The 23,644-nt window shown below is 32.2% G+C and overlaps 1 protein-coding gene across 1 annotated transcript in view; it reads left to right on the forward strand.

The window, feature by feature from the left end:
* Nucleotides 1-23,644, forward strand: part of LOC139425167 (uncharacterized) — a 134,049-nt gene that overhangs the window by 108,332 nt on the left and 2,073 nt on the right. The window contains exons 3-11 of the mRNA XM_087165574.1: nt 10,328-10,558; nt 12,060-12,269; nt 13,477-13,593; nt 15,275-15,515; nt 16,545-16,706; nt 16,797-17,114; nt 18,085-18,529; nt 21,111-21,209; nt 21,715-23,575. Coding sequence (XP_087021700.1) covers nt 10,328-10,558; nt 12,060-12,269; nt 13,477-13,593; nt 15,275-15,515; nt 16,545-16,706; nt 16,797-17,114; nt 18,085-18,529; nt 21,111-21,209; nt 21,715-23,575 — 3,684 coding nt within the window. The remainder of the gene's footprint in view (nt 1-10,327; nt 10,559-12,059; nt 12,270-13,476; nt 13,594-15,274; nt 15,516-16,544; nt 16,707-16,796; nt 17,115-18,084; nt 18,530-21,110; nt 21,210-21,714; nt 23,576-23,644) is intronic.

Consider the following 23,644-nt stretch of genomic DNA (forward strand, 5'->3'; position numbering starts at 1 on the left):
AATTTATTCTAAGGGTTTGTAAGTTTCACGAGTATTGCTACACTACCAAATACCGTTAATCTCTGCTAACGGTGGTTATTGAATCCAAGCCAAACGCTCAAAATATTTAAAAGTAATGCCTAAAAGAATTAGTTTCAAATAACATTAATCATATAATTTTATCTTAATGTTGAAAAAATGCCAAAATATACAATATTGTACCAAATTAAATTATTTGCATTCAGTCTTTACCAAAAGAATATTTCGACAATAAGCTTCGTAGTTTATTTCCAACAGAAACGAAATTTATTATATCTAAATGAGAGTTTCATTTAAGGCATTGGTACAAATCATTAATAGCCAGTTGTCCTTTTTCAATCCAATCTTTTTATAGTAATACAACACCTCAACACTAGCCTTCTTAGCATGTTTCAGACGGAATTTAATAACTAATAATTCATTAATGAGCAAATGCCCTTATTTAATCCAATCCAACGTAGTGAAACGTGTATGAGAGGCACCGAAGATAAGTCTATCGGCAATTTCCTTTCCTCTAATCCCACAAGAGCTAAATCCTGGCTGGATTGGTTGTCCTTTCCCGAGTGGAAAAACCTTCCGTCTCTTCGAACTTTACATGTTAAGCTTCCGAAGCTGACAAAGTGGGAGTGATCAAGGGAAGTAATGAGTCAACAAATCTTAATCCTCTCCTGGCTTTTATCCGGAAACCCCTCTCGAGCCCTGTCCGGTTGGAAAAGTTTGCCGGACTGGAAATCTTATTGATCCTTGACGTAATAACCAAGAGAGTTGGACTGTTCTTTGTGAACGAGTGAGCAGACACAGATGAAAGCATTGGTATTAGATACCGAATTATTTTATCTACGGAGAGAGAAATCCCGTCGGGCAATCTTGAGGTTGATTGTTGACAGAATTCTTCCAAGATTCGCATGGTTGGGAGAATGGAAGGTTATTTACGAGGTTTGTGGTACGGTAAAATATTTAATTAAAGTCTAGATGTTCCGAGGGAGTTTTGTCCGGAGATAAGTTATTTTATATTGTTAATGAAAATTTGCATCTTGAAATTGGAAGTTTAAAAATTGACTTATCATGGTCTTATTTGAATAGACACTTTTATTTTTCCTAAAATACATTGAATTTCTTGGTGTCTTCTTTTTGGAAAGAGAAATAAGCAGTAGAAATAAGATTGAATGATTTGTATGAACGGGAAATTGATGCTAACTCTATTTTTTTTTTAAATAAATGAATTTTGACCACTATTCAAACAAGTCCTTCATGTATGAAGCAAACAAATATAAAATAAGTCTCAATAATAGGTTGAGTTTTGGAATAATATTTAAGTCTCAATAATCAACTAATGTATTTATTTATTTATTTAAAAAGAGAACTTTCCTATTCAGAGTACTTTTACCAACAACAAAAAATTAAACTGCAGTCAGAAGAAAAATCTCTTCAACGCTGGTTCGTTCATCTTTTGCTGCAACTTTATAAAGTGTTAAATTTAATCATTTTTTTCTCAAGTTGAAACATAGTAATGGGTTATCAAGCTTATGAGAAATAAGATTGCACATTAATAGGGTTTGGATTTGCACGATATTAAGATTTCAGTTAATTTGTACGATATTATGGTTAAATTATGAATCCAAAGCTATGGATCTTTTTTATAAGAGTGGGGCTAAAGAACTTTTCCTAACGAGCACTCTAGCCAAAATTACGAAACACAGCAAGCAGTGCTGGTTCAATTACAAGCTGCCTACCTATAAAGGGAGGGTTGCTTCATATTTTTTTAAGGAGGAGAAATGTATGGGATGCATGTCAGTATCTTTCCTATAACAGAAGTATTAGACAAGAATTATTTTCTATTTCAGAATTTCGAAACAAATAATAAAATTATCTTTCTAAAAACGAATTACATTTTAAAGTATTTTTTACGATTTCACGAGTTTGCAGCACTTTGTATTAGTTATCATTATAGTGTTATATTTATTTTTCTTCAGTAGTTGGGATTTATATTTTGTCTTGTAATCAGAAATTCATACAATTTAGATTTAGAAAAGACATTCTAAAAATAAAATAGAAAATCAGTATAAGGAATGAAAGGAAGGCAAGTGTATACCAGTCATTGGTACTTTGCCTTTAAAAAAACATCTGTTGAATACTATGCATTCATGCATTCCTTACTGATGCTTAAGGTAAGCAATTGGTAATGCTTAAGGTAAGCAACAGTCCACTCCATCTACGGAAGCATCTTAGAATTAAATCGATAGCATTGCACGCTTTTTGTTTTCTAATCTTGTGCTTTCCAGAGGGCCACCTGCATCACCGTGATAAGTGGTGTTTTGTAAAGAATACATTGTTGAAATTTTAATTTTTACTCATCCGACGTTTTTGGAATTAGATGGTCACTGGAATAGAGCTTATAAGCTATTAAGTAAAACATCATTGTATAATCTATCTACGAAGTGAATTAACCATCTGCAATAATATTGACTGCATCAGGGAACAAATATTGATAGGTTACTTATCTATTGAAAATGTAAATCCACATAGAGTATAGCGTGGCTCTCGAAGCTGAGGTACAGAATCCTTGTTGAAAATTGTCCTTAGGATCAACACGCTAATTCTTATTTAAGAGTAAAGGAATGAAAACCGTAATAAAAATGTTAAAAAAAAATAAAGTACCTCTATATTTCAATGAAATAGCCAGTTATTTAAAATAACGAAACCAGTTTTATTATATTAATAATTAATATAAAGAACAAAACTTAAGAGCTTTCCAATTTTTTCAGGTTGAATAATTAATCATTGCGCCTATAGTTCATTCAAAAAGTAAACTGATTTTCATCATTCAAATTCCATCTTCACTGTAATGATTTTAATGATCTTTCTGAATTAGAAAGCATTATTTTTTTCTACCTCTTAAATATTTATCTGACTCATTACGTGTGGATTATAGCAAAAGTTAAAAAATTTGCATAAAGGTGATTATAAATAACCCTTTAAAAAATACTAAATGTCATGACCATATATGTAAACATCGGAGAAAAATTAGTTCGTCTCTTCTATAAAATATCGGCAAGTTCAAATCCCCTCTTCATCTGTTTTGATTTTAGTGTGTACCAAGTTGCAACGTCTTCCATGGATGCATTGTCATTGATTCATGATGATTTCAATGAGGGGACCCAGGTTCAAATACCAAATATGGCTAGTTGATGCGAATTCTACTAACGGCTTGAACTGGTCGCAGTGCTAACGTAAAATATGATCTGTGGTAGACAGATAAAGGTTAGAATCCCTTTGCTTTCGGGCTAAGCATGGGAGGTTTTCATGGATTTCCACTGGATGCAACGCAAATGCAGGTTAGCTCCATCAAAAAGACTTCCACTTCCAAAACTTCTCAAAAGAAGATGATGCTTGATCTGAAAGTTCCCTCGTTTTTTGGGCTGGTTTCAAATTTACAAACCTTCGGAGATGAACACAGATAGCTGTAAACTCAGAATCTGTTTATTATTCATCGTCAGTTTTAAAACAAAATAGAATGTTCTACATCCAATTTTTCAAAAGTTTATATCTAGCTATGTCTTTTTTTTTAAACACGCATGTTACTCACATTTTAATTTCTCCCCATTTTATTAAACGAAATCTTTTAATTGTGATTAAAATAAAATTTAAAATAAAAAAACGAGATTTGCTGAAACTACTTTAACGTAATTGCTTTACTCCATAGACATAATTTATAATTTAATCATTTAATTTCAAGTTGCTTATTTTACTTCTTGAATTTTAAAAGACGTTTAAGGAAGTTTTCCAATTTTATTTCGCGTTCTGTAATTCATAAATTCGCAAAATGTTTTTATCTTCAAAAGAAACCAAATTATTTCCCCGCATTTTTCTTCTCCTAGCTGCGACCTTTTGTGTTTCTTTTTCATTTTCACAAGCGTCTTTTTTTCTTTTCTTTTTTTCGCCAAAATGGATTCAGGCTTTGTGGTGATTCCCTCCGTTTTTTCGATTAAAGCTCATCGTCATCATCGTAATCGTGTGTGGAAAGCGCAAACGATTCCGAAAGTTTGGCTTGAGGAGAGTGGGGGTAAAGCTTATCTGCCGTAGCCTTAACAGGTACTTAGAGCACAAAAAAGATGACTCCGCAAAATATGGCATATGTCTGTCCATTCGTGTGGAATTTCTTCAGATCTTCTTTTTCGTCATTTTTGTGAGGGAACATCATTAAATTACATACTTCCTCAGATTTCACTGTTTAAACTTTAAAATCAAATCCTGCTTTTGCTCTTAAAATCAATCTAGCAAAACGTTTTCAATTAACCCCAAGGTAAATGCTCCATGTATTTTGCTCAATATAAATAGCATTCAAACTTTTGAACTGTTTACCACTACTTCTTGAGAAATTTACTTTTTTTAGCTAAGCAAAAATTCTACGTTTCCTTAAGCACTGAGATGACCTACCTTGTTATTTCGTTCGATTTCATTTTTATTTTTGAGTCGGATTCATCTTATAACATCTGTTGATTGCATTATACGTTGAGTAACTAACAACGTATCGGTTCACCACTTTTGTGCCATCATTCAACACTCATCCACGACTGAAAATAGTTGACTGGATGTTGAGATAATTCCTGTTACGACCATGTTGTATGAAAAACTAGGAGCATAATAATTCTGAAAGTTTAGCAATTCTAAATTATGTATAATAATCCCTACGAGTTCTTAGATCTTATTTTACTTAGTTCTTTTTTTTATACTTATTTTCTTATTTTATGTCAATTATTTTTAATATTATATATGTTGTACACGTAACGGTTTGTTATGACCAGGGGATCATAGAGGCTAATCCTCAAGACTTTTGATGCTCTGCGCTTTTTGACCAATGACTTTATTGAGAAAATGTGGTCAGCATTCCCAGTACGCAAATGCCCATCAATCTGAAACAGGTTGACTTCAAGTCACCACTGAGAATCGAACTCTAGTCTTTTACAATGAAACCCCAACGCCTCTTGGCTATCTCATTTGAAAAATTAATTGTACAATTTCGAAATATGAACCTGACTAGCTTTTTTCGGTATCTGAAATTAAATGATGACGAATATTTTGTCATCGTGCTGATGCTTTTTATATGTTAGGTTTTTTTTATAGTAGTATATTAGCAATTATGCTAAAATCTAAACGGGATTCGTAAAATACCATAATTACAAATACTTAAAAAGTAAGTTTCACCTAATAATTAAAAAAATTAATAAGCATATATCAATATTTTTATTTCCGAAACAAAACATGTTAACTCATAATAATTTGCAAGTTCAAACTCCTAAATTAAAAGAATAATTTACGCGAAAAAGTATTTTAATTTTAGTAAATTATTTTTCTCAGTTTTTGTCGTATAGCTGACGAGACATCAGATCTTGATCAATATTTAAAAAAAAGGAAATCTCTACATTTTTCTCATAAAATCATTAATCAAGTTTTATGCGATTTCTTCGATCCCTTGCACGATCTTTAATAATTTAAAACGCTCGAAACTTTCTCAAAGATTATTAAAATATTCATTCCTCTTGTCAAGACACGATGCACTTTACTCTCTCTTCGCATTTTAATATAAACTGCTGTTGTTCTGACGCGAAAGAGTTATGCATTTTTAATAACTGTTTCCACCCAAATTTAATTATGATAAACAGTTTTTACTGGTCAAAATTTACAAGGCTCGATTATTGTAACGTTTAAGAAAGACGCTATTTTTTATTTTTTGGAATTTTTTAATAGTTTTCGCAAAAATTAGTTTTAGAAAAATAACAATTTAACAGATGCAATTCTGGTATTAACATTTTATCTGGCACATACTTGTATGTTGTCCATTTTGTCATTTTAATTTAATGTTTTATCAGGCTCAACTTCATTACGTTTTATCGTGTATTAAATTTTGTGTTTTATAAGGTTCAAATGTAATACTTTGTATTCTTTTTTCTTGTGTAGTGCTCAAAAAAAATGGACAATCCTAAAGAACTTTTGATCTAATGACCGGATCTTCACATTCTAGGACTCAGTTTTAATGGTTAGGGGGATGACCTTAACATATGCTAATTAACGAGTACGGACAATATTTTTTTTTATGTTTCAAGATCAGACAGTATAACTTTCTTTAATAGACATGCCGTTTATTTCAACAGGTTCGGATTTTTGTCACCCAAAATGTAGGGGGTAGCCGCAATCTGGGAAATATAAACCCAAGAGAGCGTAAGTCCTCTTAATTTTATTTTTTCGTATTTCACCATATGTGGAACCCAAGGGAATTGAAAATTTTTGCCCACAATTTTAAAATTCGTTTATCCAAAGATGCAAAAAATAACTTTCCGTAAATATTTATTTTTTTATTTTATTTAACAATGGTGGAAAAAATTTTGAACTCTGAGATGCAAACCATTTTAAAGAAAGTAATTTTCCACAACAAAATACAGAAGCGAAATCCCCTTCGAATAGTTTCTCGCAAAATCGAATTTTAAAAAATCCGTAAGTGTAAAATTTAATTTCTCCATATTGGACGTTCTTAAAACGCGAAGATTCGTACCATTAGATCAAAAATGATTCAGAATGGTCCGGGTTTCTTTTTCACTGCACAATTTTATTATACTATACATTTTTATCTGGACTATTTCTGTTTCATAAAGCACAATTTTGTTGTAGTTTGCTTGATTTAACATGCACATTTTCATGTTGTATGCATTTTTCATTTATTTTTTGCTTCGTCACGCATTTGATTTTTTTTCTTACTCAAGTTGCCACAAAAGTTCAAATATCTGAGTTCAAAGAGAAATTTAATTCACAAAATCAAATTTCCATTTTATATGTACATTTTTAAAAATGCACTTGGTTTAGAAATATTTTTGCGACATGCAAGGCAATTTTCTTTACTTTTCAAAACGTGTATAGTACAACTGACAAAATCAGAAATTTCTTTCAATAATGGAAGAAAAGAGCATAAACAGTAAAAATAAATTTATCAGTGAAGTTTCAAAGATTTCCAACTTAACATAGGACAAAAAAATATTTTGCGCAATGATTGCTTATTCTAATTTGTTTTACCTTTCCACCCCTTCAAGGAAAAAATCTTAAACTCCCACACTATTTTCCATCAACATTGCAGATATTTTTTTTGACCCATTGACGGCATATAAATCATGCCAGTATTTATCGATTCCAGATTTAAATACTGTTAGGGGAGCGTATGTATGCATGCATGCCTACGATCGTCAGAAAAAATTTTTTGCATTACTCTTTAGGCCAATTAAAATCTTGCTTGAAATTAAGCATATCTGAGAGAGACTTTAAAATTTGAAAGTCATTTCTCTTGTAGAATGTTACTGTTTCAACTACATGCTGAAAATAAACTCTACAACTGGAAATATTAGTGTTGAAAATAGAATTAGTGTTGAAATAGAGTTCTTGTCTGAGAAGAAGGTTGAACATTATATTCTCAGTTAAAAACTTGACAATAATTTACCTATGTTTTTTTTTTGTGTAAAGTTTGTGTAGTAATGTTTTGTGCGAAGAAAATATTACAATAAGCATTCCCCAATGCCAGATTTTTTTAACTGATTTTGAATGATCCCTAGTCACCACCTTTAATGCTTATTTCTTTAAACCAATACTAATAACAATACTTATGTGCGTTAATTTAATATTTAAACTAGGAAAAGGAAAAATGTTCCCGAAACTTTGCAAATAATTAATGGTTAATACGAGACTGAAAACATCAAGACATGTTCAATTTCACGAGAAAACTGAATAGTGGAGAAAGGCAATTACTATACCGACATTCAAATTTCTCCTGATAATAAAATTGTTTTCGATGTTTCTAAGCCCGCCATTTTTATCCACCATTTTTAATACCGCTTTTAAATCGCTCGGAACGTCAATGACATTTCATTGAAGTATTCGTTTGTTACCTCAGATATGTATATTTTTTACTTTTGTACAAAGATTTGAAATTCAGGAGCGGTGATTGCAGAATACTCAGTACAAATAGTTTGATAAAATCTGAAACAGTAGTATTTCTGTGTTTAGGTATACAATTTTCATAAATATGTCTTAAACTAGCTTGTTTATGAAATCTCTGCAGCATTTTAAATTTTCGAAAGAAAAATTAGATTCATATTTTTCCATTAGTTTTTTCATTATTCTTATTAAATAAACATTATTACACGTATTCCACTAGTTTTCTATCCTTAGATGTATTCCATTAGGTTTCCATCGCTACGCACATTCCATTGTAGCATTTTCAATTCTGAAAAAAAAAATCAGATTTCCATTATTCCAATAGATTATTCTTATTAGACTTCCACAGTTCCAGGCATTCCATTAGATTCCCGTCATTACGCACATTCCATTAGATTCCCGTCACTACGCACATTCCATTAGATTCCCGTCACTACGCACATTCCATTAGATTGTCGTCACTACGCACATTCCATTAGATTGTCGTCACTACGCACATTCCATTAGAATGTCGTCATTACGCACATTCCATTAGAATGTCGTCGTTGCGCGTATTCCATTTGATGTTCATCGTTGTGCGCATTCCATTTGATGTTCATCGTTGCGCGCATTCCATTTGATGTTCATCGTTGCGCGCATTCCATTTGATGTTCATCGTTGCGCGCATTCCATTAGATTTAAACGTGATCACTTTCAGATTCCAATCATTACGCAAATGCTTTTAGATTTCCGTAATTACGCAAGCGTTTTTAGATTTCCATCATTAGGCCGGCACCTTTTAGATTTCCATTATTACACAAATTTTCACTTAGGTCTCACTAGTTATTCACACCTATTTATTTTATTTATTGTTAGTTTGTTGTTTTTTTTTCTGATGAAAGTCTTATAAGGTGCAATATGCCTCCGATCCCTAGAAAGAGAGCGGCAGTGGCGTTGCATTCAAAGAGAGGAAAGAAACCTGTGATTAATCACTTGTGAGAGAGTCTCTTCACACGAAGCGGATGAAATTGTTACTCTAAGAGCGACTGACACTCTTAACAAAACAGTCAACCAACTCTCTATCTCTTAGTTTAGTTTTCTTCTTCCCAAATAAGCCCTGACAGTCGGAAAAATTGCGCTTCTTCTCTCAATGAACTTTCCCCAAGTAAATAATAACTTTCAAGAAGTGTCCGAAAAAAAGCATTTAAAACCCTTGAAATTATAAGAAAAAAACTAGCGAAAACTGTCTGTTTAAAATTGCAAATACTTTCACCCAAATATAAATTAATGTTCTGAGATATCAATAATCAATAATACATTAACGCTTAATTGCTACTAAGATTTATTGAAGTGTTTCTAATATGTTTATATTTCTTTCACGGTAGTTAATAATGACTTCTTTTTTAGCATTGATTTTTATTGGAAGTTAAATGTTTAGCCTCCTTTTAAATACGTATTGTTGTTTGAATTTTTTATTGAACTCATCATAAAACTATGTTATGTAATTCAGAGTTAAAATATTTTTATTTATTTAAACATTGTAAAAAAATCTAATTTCTCCTATCTAAAATCTATAATATAGAAAGTTATCTATCACTGTCTATAATATAGAAAGTTATCTATCACTGTCTATAATATAGAAAGTTACCTATCACTGTCTATAATATAGAAAGTTACCTATCACTGTCTATAAAGTCAACTCTCACTATCTGTAATATAGAAAGGGTGTGTCTGTGCGTATCTCTCTCAACTTCAGAACTATTGTCTACTGATGTTGCGGTAATTGGTGCTATTTTAATAAATAGCAAACACGCAACTATATGTACCAAGGTACATAGATACTGTGGAAATGTTTTTACATCCCCTGAAGCTAATAAATACTGGATAAAATACTTTGATTGTAATAAATATTGAATATGACGAGTTGACATCAAGCAACAGCATCATGCTCAAAGATACTGAATATAGTTCATCTTTATTTTGATGGAATGAACTTCTAAAAGCCTTTTTTCCTTGAATATAATTACGCAAAGCCACCGAAAAGAGGAACAAATAATAAATAATACGTTTGGAATAGTTTTAATTTTATTAACTGTGATAGTATACGCTGTTCAGTAGTATGAACGATTTCGTAGCTTTGATAAATACCGATTTATTGATGCACTCCTTTTCACCTCTTTCGAACAACATTATTTAGCTTGTGGCTTCGTAAAATTACAATTAATATCTATGGGCTTGTAATATCGTTTAAGATACAGTTGTTAATTGAAGATCAAACAAAACTTTTTAATGTTCGATATTGCAGTCTATAAATTATGCACAGCACTAAAATGCTTTTTTTTTCTTTCTTCAGATTGCCTCCACATTCAGCTCTACCGGGATAGTAAAGAACGGTGTAAAAATGGTCCAACCAAGGCTTCTCTCTCATTGGAAGATTTTATGGGTATGGAGACTGGGTTTACTTTGGACAAGGAGAGCAACACCATGGCTCTCATTTGTCCAGAGTTGGTGGTGGTGCTTGCATTTGACAACAGAGAACTCCTCATCCAATGGCAAGTCAAGATAAGAGCCAACCTTGTAGAAGGTAAGATATTTATAGTAAAAAAATGTTTCGGTTTGCAAAGATTTTTATTCACCAAGGACAATATGTTTCCTGTTCTAAGTTGTGTAATTTTCAATAGAGAAATTGCATGTGAGGACAATTTCGGGAAAAAAATTCTAGAGTATAACAATGGCATAACAGCATATAATAGTAATCAAAATGCTTTTCCTGATAACCCCCACAGCGATTGAGTACCACAATCTTAAGGGTCTCCCTGGCCGAGCGGTCTTTCTGTTTCATTAAATGCTTTGTAGCGTGAAACTAGGGGGTGCGAAACAAAGACTTTTCAACTCTATGGTGCGAATCCCTCCATATTACTGGATGACCTTTAACTTTTTAATGTCTTTTCAACTAGAATAGAGATTATAGACTGTACTTTGTAATGAGCTTACAAGTACTTAATAAAATAAGTACTTAATAAAAATTATTAATTTAATGCATTAAAAGACAATTATTTTCTGTGCAAAATTTTTATTAGTCATAAGCAATAATGTGAATTTCTGCAAATTTGCACATAGATGTGATGCCTATGAAAAAATTATATTGCAAAAATAGTTAATAATGCTTAAAGAATTCGTTACAGAATGTGATTTATTTTGCCTGAGATTTAATCATAGCAAGATTTGCGTGTCGGAGATTTTACCTAATTTCATGATATTCAAACAAATGGTATTAGCTTAGTAGTTTAACTGATTTTTGTCGTTAATTTATTCGTATTGTCACATTAATTAGATTCAAAATAATATTCAAAGGCCAATGAGTTTTTTTTTTAAATATTTTTATGTGTATTTAATGCCTGCAATCTTTGAATTTGATGATTTTTCTAATTCTTGGGATGGGGTAACTCTTGTTTCATCATGAAATCACCAATTTTTAACGCAACACGAACTCTAAAATTGTTGACGAAACAAATTCCTCATTTGTGTGATACCTTAGTACATTCTGAGTGTTGTCCATCATTTTTATCTGATTTCCTAACTGTTTGCTCTCTATAACGGAATGCTACAAAGGTAAGTGCGCTCCTTTTTAAACCAGGCTTGATCTCTGGTAATGACTGAGTACTCAATTACTCGTATGCTGTATTTCAACATCAATTTCTTTAATCGATATGCTGCTTCCGACGAAATTTGTAATGCCAAGAAAGTGAAAATTTTGTGAACTATTCTCTCAGAGCATTTTTCAGGTATCGGTTTGCTCTCTAAAATGAAATGGTACAAGGCTCAAGGGTTAGTACACTGTCCTTTCAATCAGATTTCCCAGGTTTGATCCCTGGCAATGATTGAGCACCCATTTTTACTTATGTAATGTTGTACTTCCTCTTCTATTTTGGTAATAGATATGTTGCTTTCAACAAAGTTCGTGTTCTTAAATAAGTGAATTTTCGAAATATTCGTTTCCTGGTTGTTAAACTTTACTTAACCAGCGTAAATCCTTATTATGGATTACTTCATTCTAAATAAGTCCTATTCTCATCTATTTTCAGAGCAACAGTTCCTGGTGCAAATAGCTCACGTACCACCCAAAAGCAAACTCCCATGCGGTCCAGCACGTCTCCACCTCCAAGATCATTCTTTTTGCCTCGTCTCTGGAGTACCACCAAGGTTATTAGGAACGTGGCCACTCAAGGAACTCAGGCGTTTCGGTGTCATAGATGGAAAGTTCTGTTTTGAAGGTGGCTCACTATGCGGCAGGGGTAAATGCATTGTTAATTAAAATCTCCCATTGTGTAGGGAACTATTGTCTCCTACAGTCATAATTGATTTTTGAAAATTCTTTACCTAAATTTAATTTATATCTTACACTATTCAGAAAAAAACTGCTGGAGATTAGATTGCTTGCTAATATTCATTTAGGTAATGGATTTTTTGACAAAGATGGAGTACCACAGGAGTACCCTTCTCAAAAAATTTATTTATTTTGAGAGTTTGGGTTCATAAAAAGAGTGAAATATGGTGCATCAATATATAAAAAATTCAGAAGTTGGGTTTCTAAAAAAAACTATTAATTTTGAGAAGATGTCATTGTAAAATGTAATGCTATACTAATGAAATGAAATGCAATGCAATGCTATTTTAATGAAATGTAATGTTAATGTAAATAATAGAATGTAATGTTAATGTAAATGCTAGAATGTAATGTTAATGTAAATAATAGAATGTAATGTTAATGTAGATGCTAGAATGTAATGTTACATTAATGCAATGTTAATGTAATGAAGTGTCAAGGAAATATTTTGAGTAAATGTTATAGTTCTTACGAATAGTCACTATCATTTTAAAATATTTTTAAAAACACTTAACTTTTTATTTTAAATTAAATGTATGGAATTAAGTTTGTGTTAACTTGAATTGCAACTTTTACTCTTAATTTTCTACAAAAACAAATAAGTACATTTTTTTTTGTAGTTATGCTATTTTTCTTCACAAAAAAAGAAAGGAAAAATGCATCTCAAATAAGTTTAATTTACTATAGACCAGTCCATAGTGCTACCGGGATATTTATACTCTGCAAAGTTAGTTGCTTAGCAACCGCTAAAAAAAATCTGGTATCTATGAAGAAAATAGAAAAAATTCCTTGAAGAAATCAAAAAACTTGAAAAGTTTTTCACTAAGTTGACAAACTTTTCCCTAAGCCCTGCTTGGTGTTCAGCATTTATACTATTTTCCCTGAAATGTTATGGAAAAAATATTGTGTATGTTTTTGTCTATCAAAACTGTATAAGTCAAAAAATGGATATACAGACCAAAAAACTAATTGATTGATATGGTTTTGTACCCAAATACTTCTGTTGTATAATTTACCAATTATGATTATTACTTAAAGTGCACGTTATATAAAATTATTAATAAAAGTATGAAAAAAAGTGATTGTTTAGTGAAAGTATGAAATTGTATTTTCAGGAGAAGGGCTTCATGTTCTTCTTACCAATCAATCTGAAGAGCTTTCTCAGTCTATGGACTTGGCATCTAAAGGAAAATTAATGGGAAAAAGAAAAACACTGTCGAGGAAAGCTTCAGGTATGGTTACGTGAAAGGGCACTTTTCCATTTTAAAAATTTATTCCTTAAAAAAACTTACAGTCTAAACGTAATAGCGTGAAAAAAGGTAGATACTCCTGAATGTCTTTTGTGAATGAATTTGTAGCGTATCTACCACTACAAAATTACAACTACAATTCACTAGTATATAAGACATGTTAACTCGACTCTATGTCGGGGTACCTTTTCATAGATGAAGGTTGACATGGTCTGTAACTACTCTCCCCACAAATTATATAGTAAATGCGAAACAAAAACATAAGTGAAATTTTAAATTTTAATTGAACGATGTATGTGGTAATCTGATAAAGTAACAAATTCACTGCTTCGTTCTTTTTGTTTTCTTTTTGTGAAAAAATAATCTATGAACATTTCAGAATGAACGTAATATTTTGGCCGAGATTCACAATGAGGGAAAAAAAACGATATGCGTTGAATAATTTTTGACCTTAATGATCGAATTTTCACTCAATCTTAATGGGTCAAGGGAGTCACCTCAAATGTGCTAATTAGATAGTTCGAGCCGTGGTGGTTCAGGAGATGGAGCGCGTGCCTTTCAATGAGAGATGAACCAGGTTCGAATCCTGGCTGGATACGAATTCAAAACCTCGATGCGAATTCCGCACCCGGGTCTCACCGATCACAGTATTTACGTAAAATATCAGGGGTAAACGGATCATGGGGTCTTCTTGTCGCCAGGTTAACCTTGCAAGGTTTTCGTGGCTTTCCTCTCCACATGACGCAAATGCGTACTAGTTCCATCAAAAAATCCTCCACGAAAGCAAATTTATCCTAATACTTGATCCAGGAGCTCCCTTGTCTTCTGAAAGGAAATTAAAAAAATTCTGCACACATTTATAAAATTCATTTATTTTTAAATTTAAAAAAAAAAGTCATATTTTCAAATTCAATTTATCAGAGAATATTCGACCGATTTCGTTCAAAATTTGGGTTTAGCCACGTAACACATTCTTTAGAAAATCGTTTTAAAAATTTTTTCATCTATCATCGAATAAAATAACTATTAAAAAAATTTTTTTGCATCAAATTATCTTTGAATAAACGAATATACAATTGTTTGCAAATACTTTCAATTCACTTATAAAGTTCTCGAGATGTGGCGCAATTCGCAAAAAGTAAACTTAACATTAAGGAGTCCAAATTTAAACCATTCTCCTGATCGAACTATGGGGACCATATTTCCCTAAATGCTGCACATCCTGATATTTTGGGGATCAGAAATCCTAATCCGTCGAAAGAAGGCTATGTTTATTTAGGGAAAGTAAGTTTTATCTCTGATTTCGTAACTTAAAATATCATCTGTTCTTACTAATAAGCATATTTGAGGTCTATTCCTCGAATTATGAAGTTTGTATCCCAGTACGTGAAAATCCGATAGTAAGATCAAAAGTTATTTAGGTCATCTCATTTGTTTTTCGCTCCATGCATACATGATGGTATCACTTATGGCCATATAAGAAAAAAATTAACCTTTTAAGAATGCCGTAGAAGAGCAATGTTGAGAGATATTTTGAAAATATGAATTAACATGTTGAGCAAATGAGTTTTTTTTCTCTGGTGCATGTAATTTTTTAATATTATATTCGAATTCTACATTGTTCATTGTATTCTTAATTTAATGTATTTTTGTTCTACTTCAGTTCTAGAAACATCATCCAGGTATCCTCTGCATAAAAGATGTCACATGGATTCGAAGGGTAGTACAGGGGACTCCAGCTGCCGTCCTTTGTTAAGCTCAGGGTCTGAGGGCAGCACGTGTGATGCGTGCTCCGAGATTCTGAGACCAACGGACAACTGCGACGATCTCATCTACTCTGGTAGCGTTTCTGTTAAAGCTTCCTCTTGCAGAATTCATTACAGGTGGCCATCCTGCCTCTCCAGGTAATTGTCCAATAAATCGCATTATTTTAACATGCTTCATGTCTGCCGACAAATTGGTTCACATAGTTGAAGTCTTTGTTGATAAGAAAAACCTAGCTTCATTTTGGCTTATGCTCCTCCACTGATTCTTGTAACGAAAATATTTGAATAAAACTTGCATTCTTTAAGAGTTTGATAATCATTTAATATGTTTCCACCAACCAACATGTCGGTGGATTCGAATAGGTTGGCCACCAATATGCATCCTTGCTAGCAGTTTCATACATGCATGAAGCATTTTTAAAATTAAAAAAAGAAAAAAGGAAAAAAATAACATTTTTACCTTTTTTCTTGATTAGTGTTTCATTTTTTCTTATTGCGAAAGCAATTTATTATAAATTTATTCCTTACATCACCTTTTCATTGATTAATTGAAACTTTGCCCTGCGTATGTAAAAATTTAAAATCTTTTGAGTCTGTTACCAAAAGGTTTACTTTCGATACCACAAACTGTTGGCATCTTTGGTTTAGTGGTAAATAAATGGCATACCTAACACTTATCACGAAGGCGCAGTACTTATAAATGACTCCATATGTGTGGCATTTTTAAAATCTAAGTGATATTTAATAATAAATAGCAACCAATGATTATTAACTAAATTTTGAAGGAAAGAAAACCTTCGTTGTTCTAATTATTATCTGTTCTCTTTTTCGGGACATCATTTTTTAATACATGCTTTTTTTACCAACACAAGTCTGAATTCAGGAAATTTTAGTTCTTAGCTGAAGCTTATGTAAAAATATCTTCTGTTTAGGCTTAAGTTTATTTAATAAAATATGAGAAAAACTAATTTAAAATGCATATTGTAATCTCTACTTATAAAAGTCATAATTAAAACATTATTTTTTTATTTTTTTTAATTATCATTATTTTTTTAAATTATCTGTAAAGTGCGTAAAAAGTATCTGTAGTATACTTTAAAAAAGTGAAATCAAGATATCTCAGCAAAAATTCCATAAAAAAACGTTATTAAAAATTCATTATTTTAGATGGGGTCAGAGCTCTACTACAACGGCGAGTGATGTAGATAGTGTAGATACTGTTTCTGTTATTCTTAGTGATTGCCAAGGCTCTTCTCAGTCGGCCACTATGTCAAAGTCAAGTGTCCATGGTCAGTCTCTGTCCTGTCTTTGTGACACACAAGGAACGTGGTAAGAAGACAAACATTTTATATAATGGAAAAAAATCTACATTATTTTTCGTCAGAAACACTAAAGTTTAAGCATTGTTTTTATTTATAGGCCTTTTAACCAATGTACAAAGTGTGGTCGGCAATTTTATGGCCGAAATAGTTTTCAAAGTTGCAAAGGCAAAGTTTCACCCGAACCCACAGCTAATGAAGACACCAATGGTTTTAGTCCTCAGTGGACGATGGACTCTCTGGTGGGATCATCTATTTATGGACAGTCCAAAAAAGATTCCACTTATCAGCTGATGAATCCACTATCTGATCGGGCTTCATTATGTTCCCATGCTAGTCATAGTAGCAGTGCTAGTCATAGTAGCAGTGGTTCTGAATATTCTGTCCCTAAGAATTTCTTGGAAGCCCTATATGACAAGTAATGTATTCAATATTCATAGAATTAAAAATGGAAATAATCGTTGCATATAATCGTTATATTTATACTTAATTCTATTTAGTATTGAATTCTGTTTAGTCTTGAATTCTATTTATTCTTGAGTTCTATTTTTTTTCTTTACTTTTAAATTAATTTAATTATAAAATTCCCCTTCAGATAAAAGGGATTTACAGAGAATTTAGGTTGACCCATTACTTAATTATTTTTAATTTAATTAATATTTTTGAGAAATTTTTGTTTCTTTTTAATGAAACTTGAACATTGAAATTAGTTACTGAATTTTTATGTTTTGGATTGTAAATATTTTTAAAGTACAACTTTAGTTTATAAACTTTCAGGATAATTGCAGCCGTAAAATTTTAAACTTTATGACTCAGATGAATAGAGAACACAAAACCTATTCAAAGATGAGTAATATGAGTAATATTCAGCAATAATCATGAATATTTCCAGACTTAAATAGAAATAATTAGTTGACGAATAAATAAAAGATTCTGGGTATTTAATTCGCTGTGGCTTAACAAGCAGTTAGTGAGATAGCGTTGGAAAGGAACTTAAAGTTATAAGAAGTAAGTGATAGTTTTGAATCTTAGTCGAACATAGCGAAGTATAGGGTTACAGATATATCGGCTATCTGTAAAATCTTCAACACATGATTTTAACGGAAATGGCAATTTTAAACTTTGAATTATATTTCCGGTAGTACAATTGTTTCTGAATGACATGCAAAAATTGTCTGGATTCAATTTCACGTTACACTTTACATCTTAACACTTGTTGGAGGATTGTTAAAGTAAATTGCACCGAGTATTTGCATTTTTTCCTAACTTTTTCACTGCATAGTTATTTTTCATATTACCTTACATTAAATTAGTTCAGTTTTGCAACTATTATTTAAGTAAGTTGTGAAATTATCAATTAAAACGTAATCGATGTTTTGTCCTTCTAGGCCCAAAAACATGCAACACGCTGTGAATGGTCATTCTAACGGAATTTTAGAAACCCGTCGCACAAATGGTACAAATGAGCAGGCCTCTCGCATTCCTCCAGAAAATTGCATGTTGTGTCCTTGTCATGAACCTATTAAGGATTGGATGTCAGCAACTGCACCAAATACTCAGGAAAAATTTATAGGTCATAAAGACTGCGCTTGCTGGAACAAGCTGACGATGTCTGTCCGAAGCGACATGGATGTTAGAGCAATGAACAGTAGGAAAAGTGCAAGTGCCAACGCATCGCCTTCTTCTTCGCCCAAGAAAACTAAGTACAATACAGGAGCAAATACTATGAGGCCTGCAACCAATAATGATTTATTAGATCCGATCCTTCCTTGCACTTGTGGAAGAAATGATCCTTATGCAAATTATGCCATTCCAAGGCCAGGAGCTCCTGTGGTATGTTCACTTTAAAATTTGTTTTTGAATTTATCTTAGTAGTGTTTTTCACTTTAGGCAATTTGGTTTTGAAATGTAAACCATCTATTTAAAGATTGTCATAAGTTTTATCTTGTTAATTACATCAGTTAAGTTAATTACATCATGAATGGCGAGTCGATTAGAAATTTTTAAAATTCCTTTTGAATCTTTTCGTACAGAATACAATAAGTATCAATGCATTTGCTTTCGGTGTTCATTCTGTCAAAGTTATCTTTGGTTCGAGTTAGTGAAGAATAAGTCCGATTCGAGTGTTTTGTCTTAGCTAGATTATTTTATACACAAACTGGAAGCCTGCGGAATTCAGCTAGTCCGTTTTCAAGAACTCACGATCTCACACTTGCCAAAAGGAAACATAACTCACACAGGTTATCACAAGTAAAATCAACGTTACTAATTTCGTGACGTGTGATGATGACGTCAACGAATTGGTAAGAGATATGAGTAGAGCCCCTGAATTAGCCTACTATAGTAGCCTTAGATATGAGAAACCACGAGATTTTTGTATTGATACTTACGCTCTTAAAGTATGTCTCTATAAACCTAAGAAATGGAAACTCAACGATAATAAAGTAAAATTAATCTATTAAACCTTCGATATATGGTGGTAAATTCTGCTCATCATAGGTAAAATGATACTACATGTATAGTATATCTTTCTTTTGTTTAGCAGAATTTCTGACTTATTTATACGAAATCTAATAATATAAAGCCACAACCAATTATACAACAAATAACAAAAGAATAAAATTATGATTATGTAGTATGGTGATATTAGAGTACTTATGCTTTTCTGAATGTGGTAGAAAACTTATTTCCACAGTTCCTATATTAGATGCCTTCATTGGTGTATAATAGGATCTCATTACCTCAGCTGCTAATAACGGCATGATTAGAGTATTTAAAACAGCATTTAGTTAAGCATCACTAGCGTCAATAGTAGTTTGTGATTTTTGCTACCTTCGAGTCTATCAGTTCACCAAAAATAATTACATATTACTGACGTTACTAATTGTTTTCGAGAATAACAATTAATAAAATTTTGGTAATAGGTCACAAAGGGCTTTAATATGATAAGTCTGAAAAACTGGAAGATAGCATAGGACCAGATAGCAATATTTGCTTGGGACAGCCTTAGCCTGTATGAAGGTGTAATGTCTAGAAAGAAAATGTGTAAATTACAATAAATAAAATGAATTTTGTGTTAAAAGTTAAATTAATAAAGAATTCTTGCTTTTTCGTGCTTAATCGTCTATAAGAACAGTAAATATACATTCTATTACTAACGCCCATGATGCTTATTTAATTCGGGTGACAGGTTTTACTTCAATTAAGTTAATTGGTGCGTTTTTAGTGATAAATATAATATTGTTCCTAAGATACCTATTTTAGACATTGTGGAAATAGGCTTCTAACGACTCAACGAAAGGGTTATATTTTGAATTTATGTTGTGTTTTAGTGCAAGCGATAGCATATATTATAGTAAATAACTAATCATTGAGCCACCCGATAACTATTTCGTTTTTGGAGAAGAAACATCATACAAAATTATTAGATTAATGACTTGGTATGAAAGAATCACCCTCTAAAATGTCTATCTTCAGAAAATTATCAGCAATATTCAGAGGAACATGAATCGGAATCACGAATGTTTTCCATTAGAGTTTGGTCTGAATGATCCCTGCTTTATACGAAATCGTGCTTTGCTGGTAATAGAGACACAAAGTTTCAACTTTTCCAAAAGCTTCATAAAATTTCTCACGCCACTCAAAGACTTTGGAAAGGATCATTCCCGCGAAATAAGATTAGTTCATAACAAAAATAACAATTGTCGTACAACTCAACAAATTGATTTGCAACCGAACTTGAGATTTTGATCCACCAAGAGAGATAATGAGGTCGTTACAACTCTCTCTGATCACTTAAGCCTCTGGAAAGCCTAAAGAAATCAGTTCTGCTTATATTTTATCCACCTCCATAGTTTGTAATAAACATCATTGCATGCCTTTAACAATCCGATGGTAAAATAATTCAAATCTAACATTTTGCTAATCTCGCTCGCATTTTGCAATGCGCCAAGTTAATTGGAAGTGTTTTCCGTATTTCAGCATAAGCTTTTTTTTAGGCTTATATGCTTTTACACTGACTAAGAAATCACTGAAGATTTTTTTCAAACTGAATTTGCGGAAACTATTTACAATAAAGCTTTCATAGGGCTATTTTATATACACTCTCGATCCCTGCTCTAGACTTCATGTAAAATGCCTAAAACAGCGCAAGCTAATTCACTAATGAATTATGTATTTTCTAATTAGGAAAATAATATTTTGATCTAACGATAATAAGCCCAAAAACTGACATGCAGATTAGAAAACATTGAATCTTTCCAATTAGCCTAGTTAATATTAAGCTATAGTAAGCCAGTGGATTGCAAAATGACAGTGGTTGTTTGCAAAGAGCTGGATTATTCAACTACCTTATAAACATATTTATTGTTAAAATACCATGATTAAAAAAGTAATGGAAAATATTATTATGCAGATGGCGGTGCCGTCAACTTCATCTACAGCTGAAAAGGTTGCAAGACAGCATATGCCGGTGGATCCTTCAGAAGAGTATGATGTTCCTAAAAAATTCGCGGTAAGAAATTTCTAAAAGTTTCAACCAGTCTAATATTTCAAATGACACCATAATTTGTTCAAATGTATTCATAATACATATTAAGAAGTATACCTTATTCACTGAATAAATCAAAATAATTGAAATTACATTTCTCCATAAGAATTGCTACTATTTCTAACCGCACAATTTTAAAAAGTTGAATTTCGTTCCAAAAAAAAATGCAATTTCTTTTATTTAATGTTAGTGATTGAAAAATCATATGTGGTTTTATAAAAGATTTTTATAAACTGTTTTTCAGTCTTTGCTAGACAAATTTTTTAAGTTCTAACAAAATATTTACATTTTCCTTTCAAATTATTTATAATTCAAATAACGTTTTCGGAAAATGTAAATATTTTGTAAAACTTGAATAAAAATTTTAAATTTTTATTAAACATGATTTCAGATTTAGTTATTAAATATGCTATTTATTTGTTTGGTGTTTCTTTGCTTGGAAATTGAAGTAAATTGCTTTCATTTTTAGGAATTGCTGCCAAACTGTGATACGACTCAAAAAGTTCCAGCAATGAAATCTGTCAATAATGGTACTTCTTGTTCCTGCATGAGCGCTTGCAAAGTTGTTCATAATATCGAATTCTTCAAAATGGCTTCCAAACATTCCTATACCCACAAACATGGAACTACGAGCTCAACAACTATGGATGCTTTACAAATGTGTGCTTGCCAGCGAGTCATGCTTTGGGCAGGAAGTCTTGTACCCTGTTTAGGGCCACAGACGCAAGCTTTGGACACAGGGTGGCAGTACAATGGATCATTTCCTGTAGACAGGAAAAACTGTTGTAATTCTGCTATTTGCACGGCGCCACCAAAAAGTACTGAAGTGATTATGAAAAATGGCAAAGTAAAACATTTAGTGAGGGAGTCAACAATAGATACCTGTATGGAAATGAATCAATCTCATAATAATAGACTTTTACAACGTCCTAGATCAAATACAGTTTCTTATTCTCTTTCAAGAGAGACGGGCTGTCAATCTTTCAACTATGCAAACATCGAACTTCCTTCAAATTCTAGCGAAAAGTTGGTAAAAGTAAGTGACGATCAAACTTCGACGAACTATGCCAACATTGAATTTGCAGAGACTCTATCACTTTACGAAAACTCAAGTTTAGTCTTATCACGTTTAGAAAGTGATAATAAAACAGAATCTGTCTCTCCGAACAAGCCACCGCTTCCACCCCGTTCTCATTTGAACAAGAAAACGTCTGAATCTCAAGAACCAAAAGACAAGTGCAAATGCCAAGAATCTAATATCCGTAAAAGTCCTAAAAAATCTCAATCGAAGCAAGTAAATGGAAGTGCTTATGAGATGATGTGCTACCAGAAAGATCCAGATCATGGGCAAAGTGATGAAGACTACTTAATGATGCAGCCTCTTTACACCAAAGAAAATACTTCCCCCTTAAAAGTAAATCCAAGTAAAAGTGAAGCTGATCTTGAAATTCAAGATTCTGTTGAGAGTGATAGATCAGAATCAAAACCAGAACCTCAGTCAGCTTTGCCTTTAAGACCATTCATGCCCTATTCTTACCCTATATCAGAAAATATGAGCTCTATTAGTTTGGAAGATAATGCTATAGAGTTTGCTTCGCGAAAAAATCAATTAATTAATGAAGATTTCCTTCGATCCATGAGATCCAACTCTTTAAGTGAACTAAAGAAGAAAGTTCTCATGAGAAAAAGATCGAGTTCTGTTGATGGAAAGAACAATGGTTACCAGGGAAAAGATTCTGGAGTTGAATCTGTACCGGCATCACCAGTTTGTAGCCCAAAACCATCTATACAACGTAAAAATTCTTTGTTTTCAAAATTGAGCTTGCGTTCTAAAGAAAAATCCATGAGTACCAACGAAATAGCATTGCCTCTTCCAATTTCTAATGGTACGTCTTCCATTCTAATGAATTGCAATAAAAGTGGTCTTCATCGGTCCGCAGATTGTTTGAAACTTAGCGAAGAGTATGCAAACTCAGATGATGATCTAAACTCGGACAACAGTGATTTCGTCACTCAGAAGGAGCTTGCACCTTCGACTGCTATGAAGAGATCATCAAGTGTTCCTTGTCGAGCAGCGTTGCCATCAGTGACAACGGCCGGTTCTGTTAGAGCTAATGGTACTATTGATGAATTAAATGATTTAAATAAAGAAAGTGGGACTGTGTGTAACCAAGAAGTGGTAAATGATTGCCAAGAAATCACACAGAGGAAATATAGTTTGGATAGCCATGAAAGGTCAAAGCGAGTTCTCAACGGTGTTGGATCAGACTGTGATAATATGTACCGACAAGAGAGCTTGGATGAGTGTGATACTGTTATGGAAATGCAAGGTAATTAGTTTTAATCTCTTTTGTCTCTCTTGTTTTTATTTCCAAGCGTTCTGTTAGAAGTACTCTGTA

This window comes from Parasteatoda tepidariorum, chromosome 6 (genome assembly GCF_982258835.1).
Source record: "Parasteatoda tepidariorum strain Cologne lab strain chromosome 6, Ptep-v5.0, whole genome shotgun sequence".
NCBI lineage: Eukaryota > Metazoa > Arthropoda > Arachnida > Araneae > Theridiidae > Parasteatoda > Parasteatoda tepidariorum.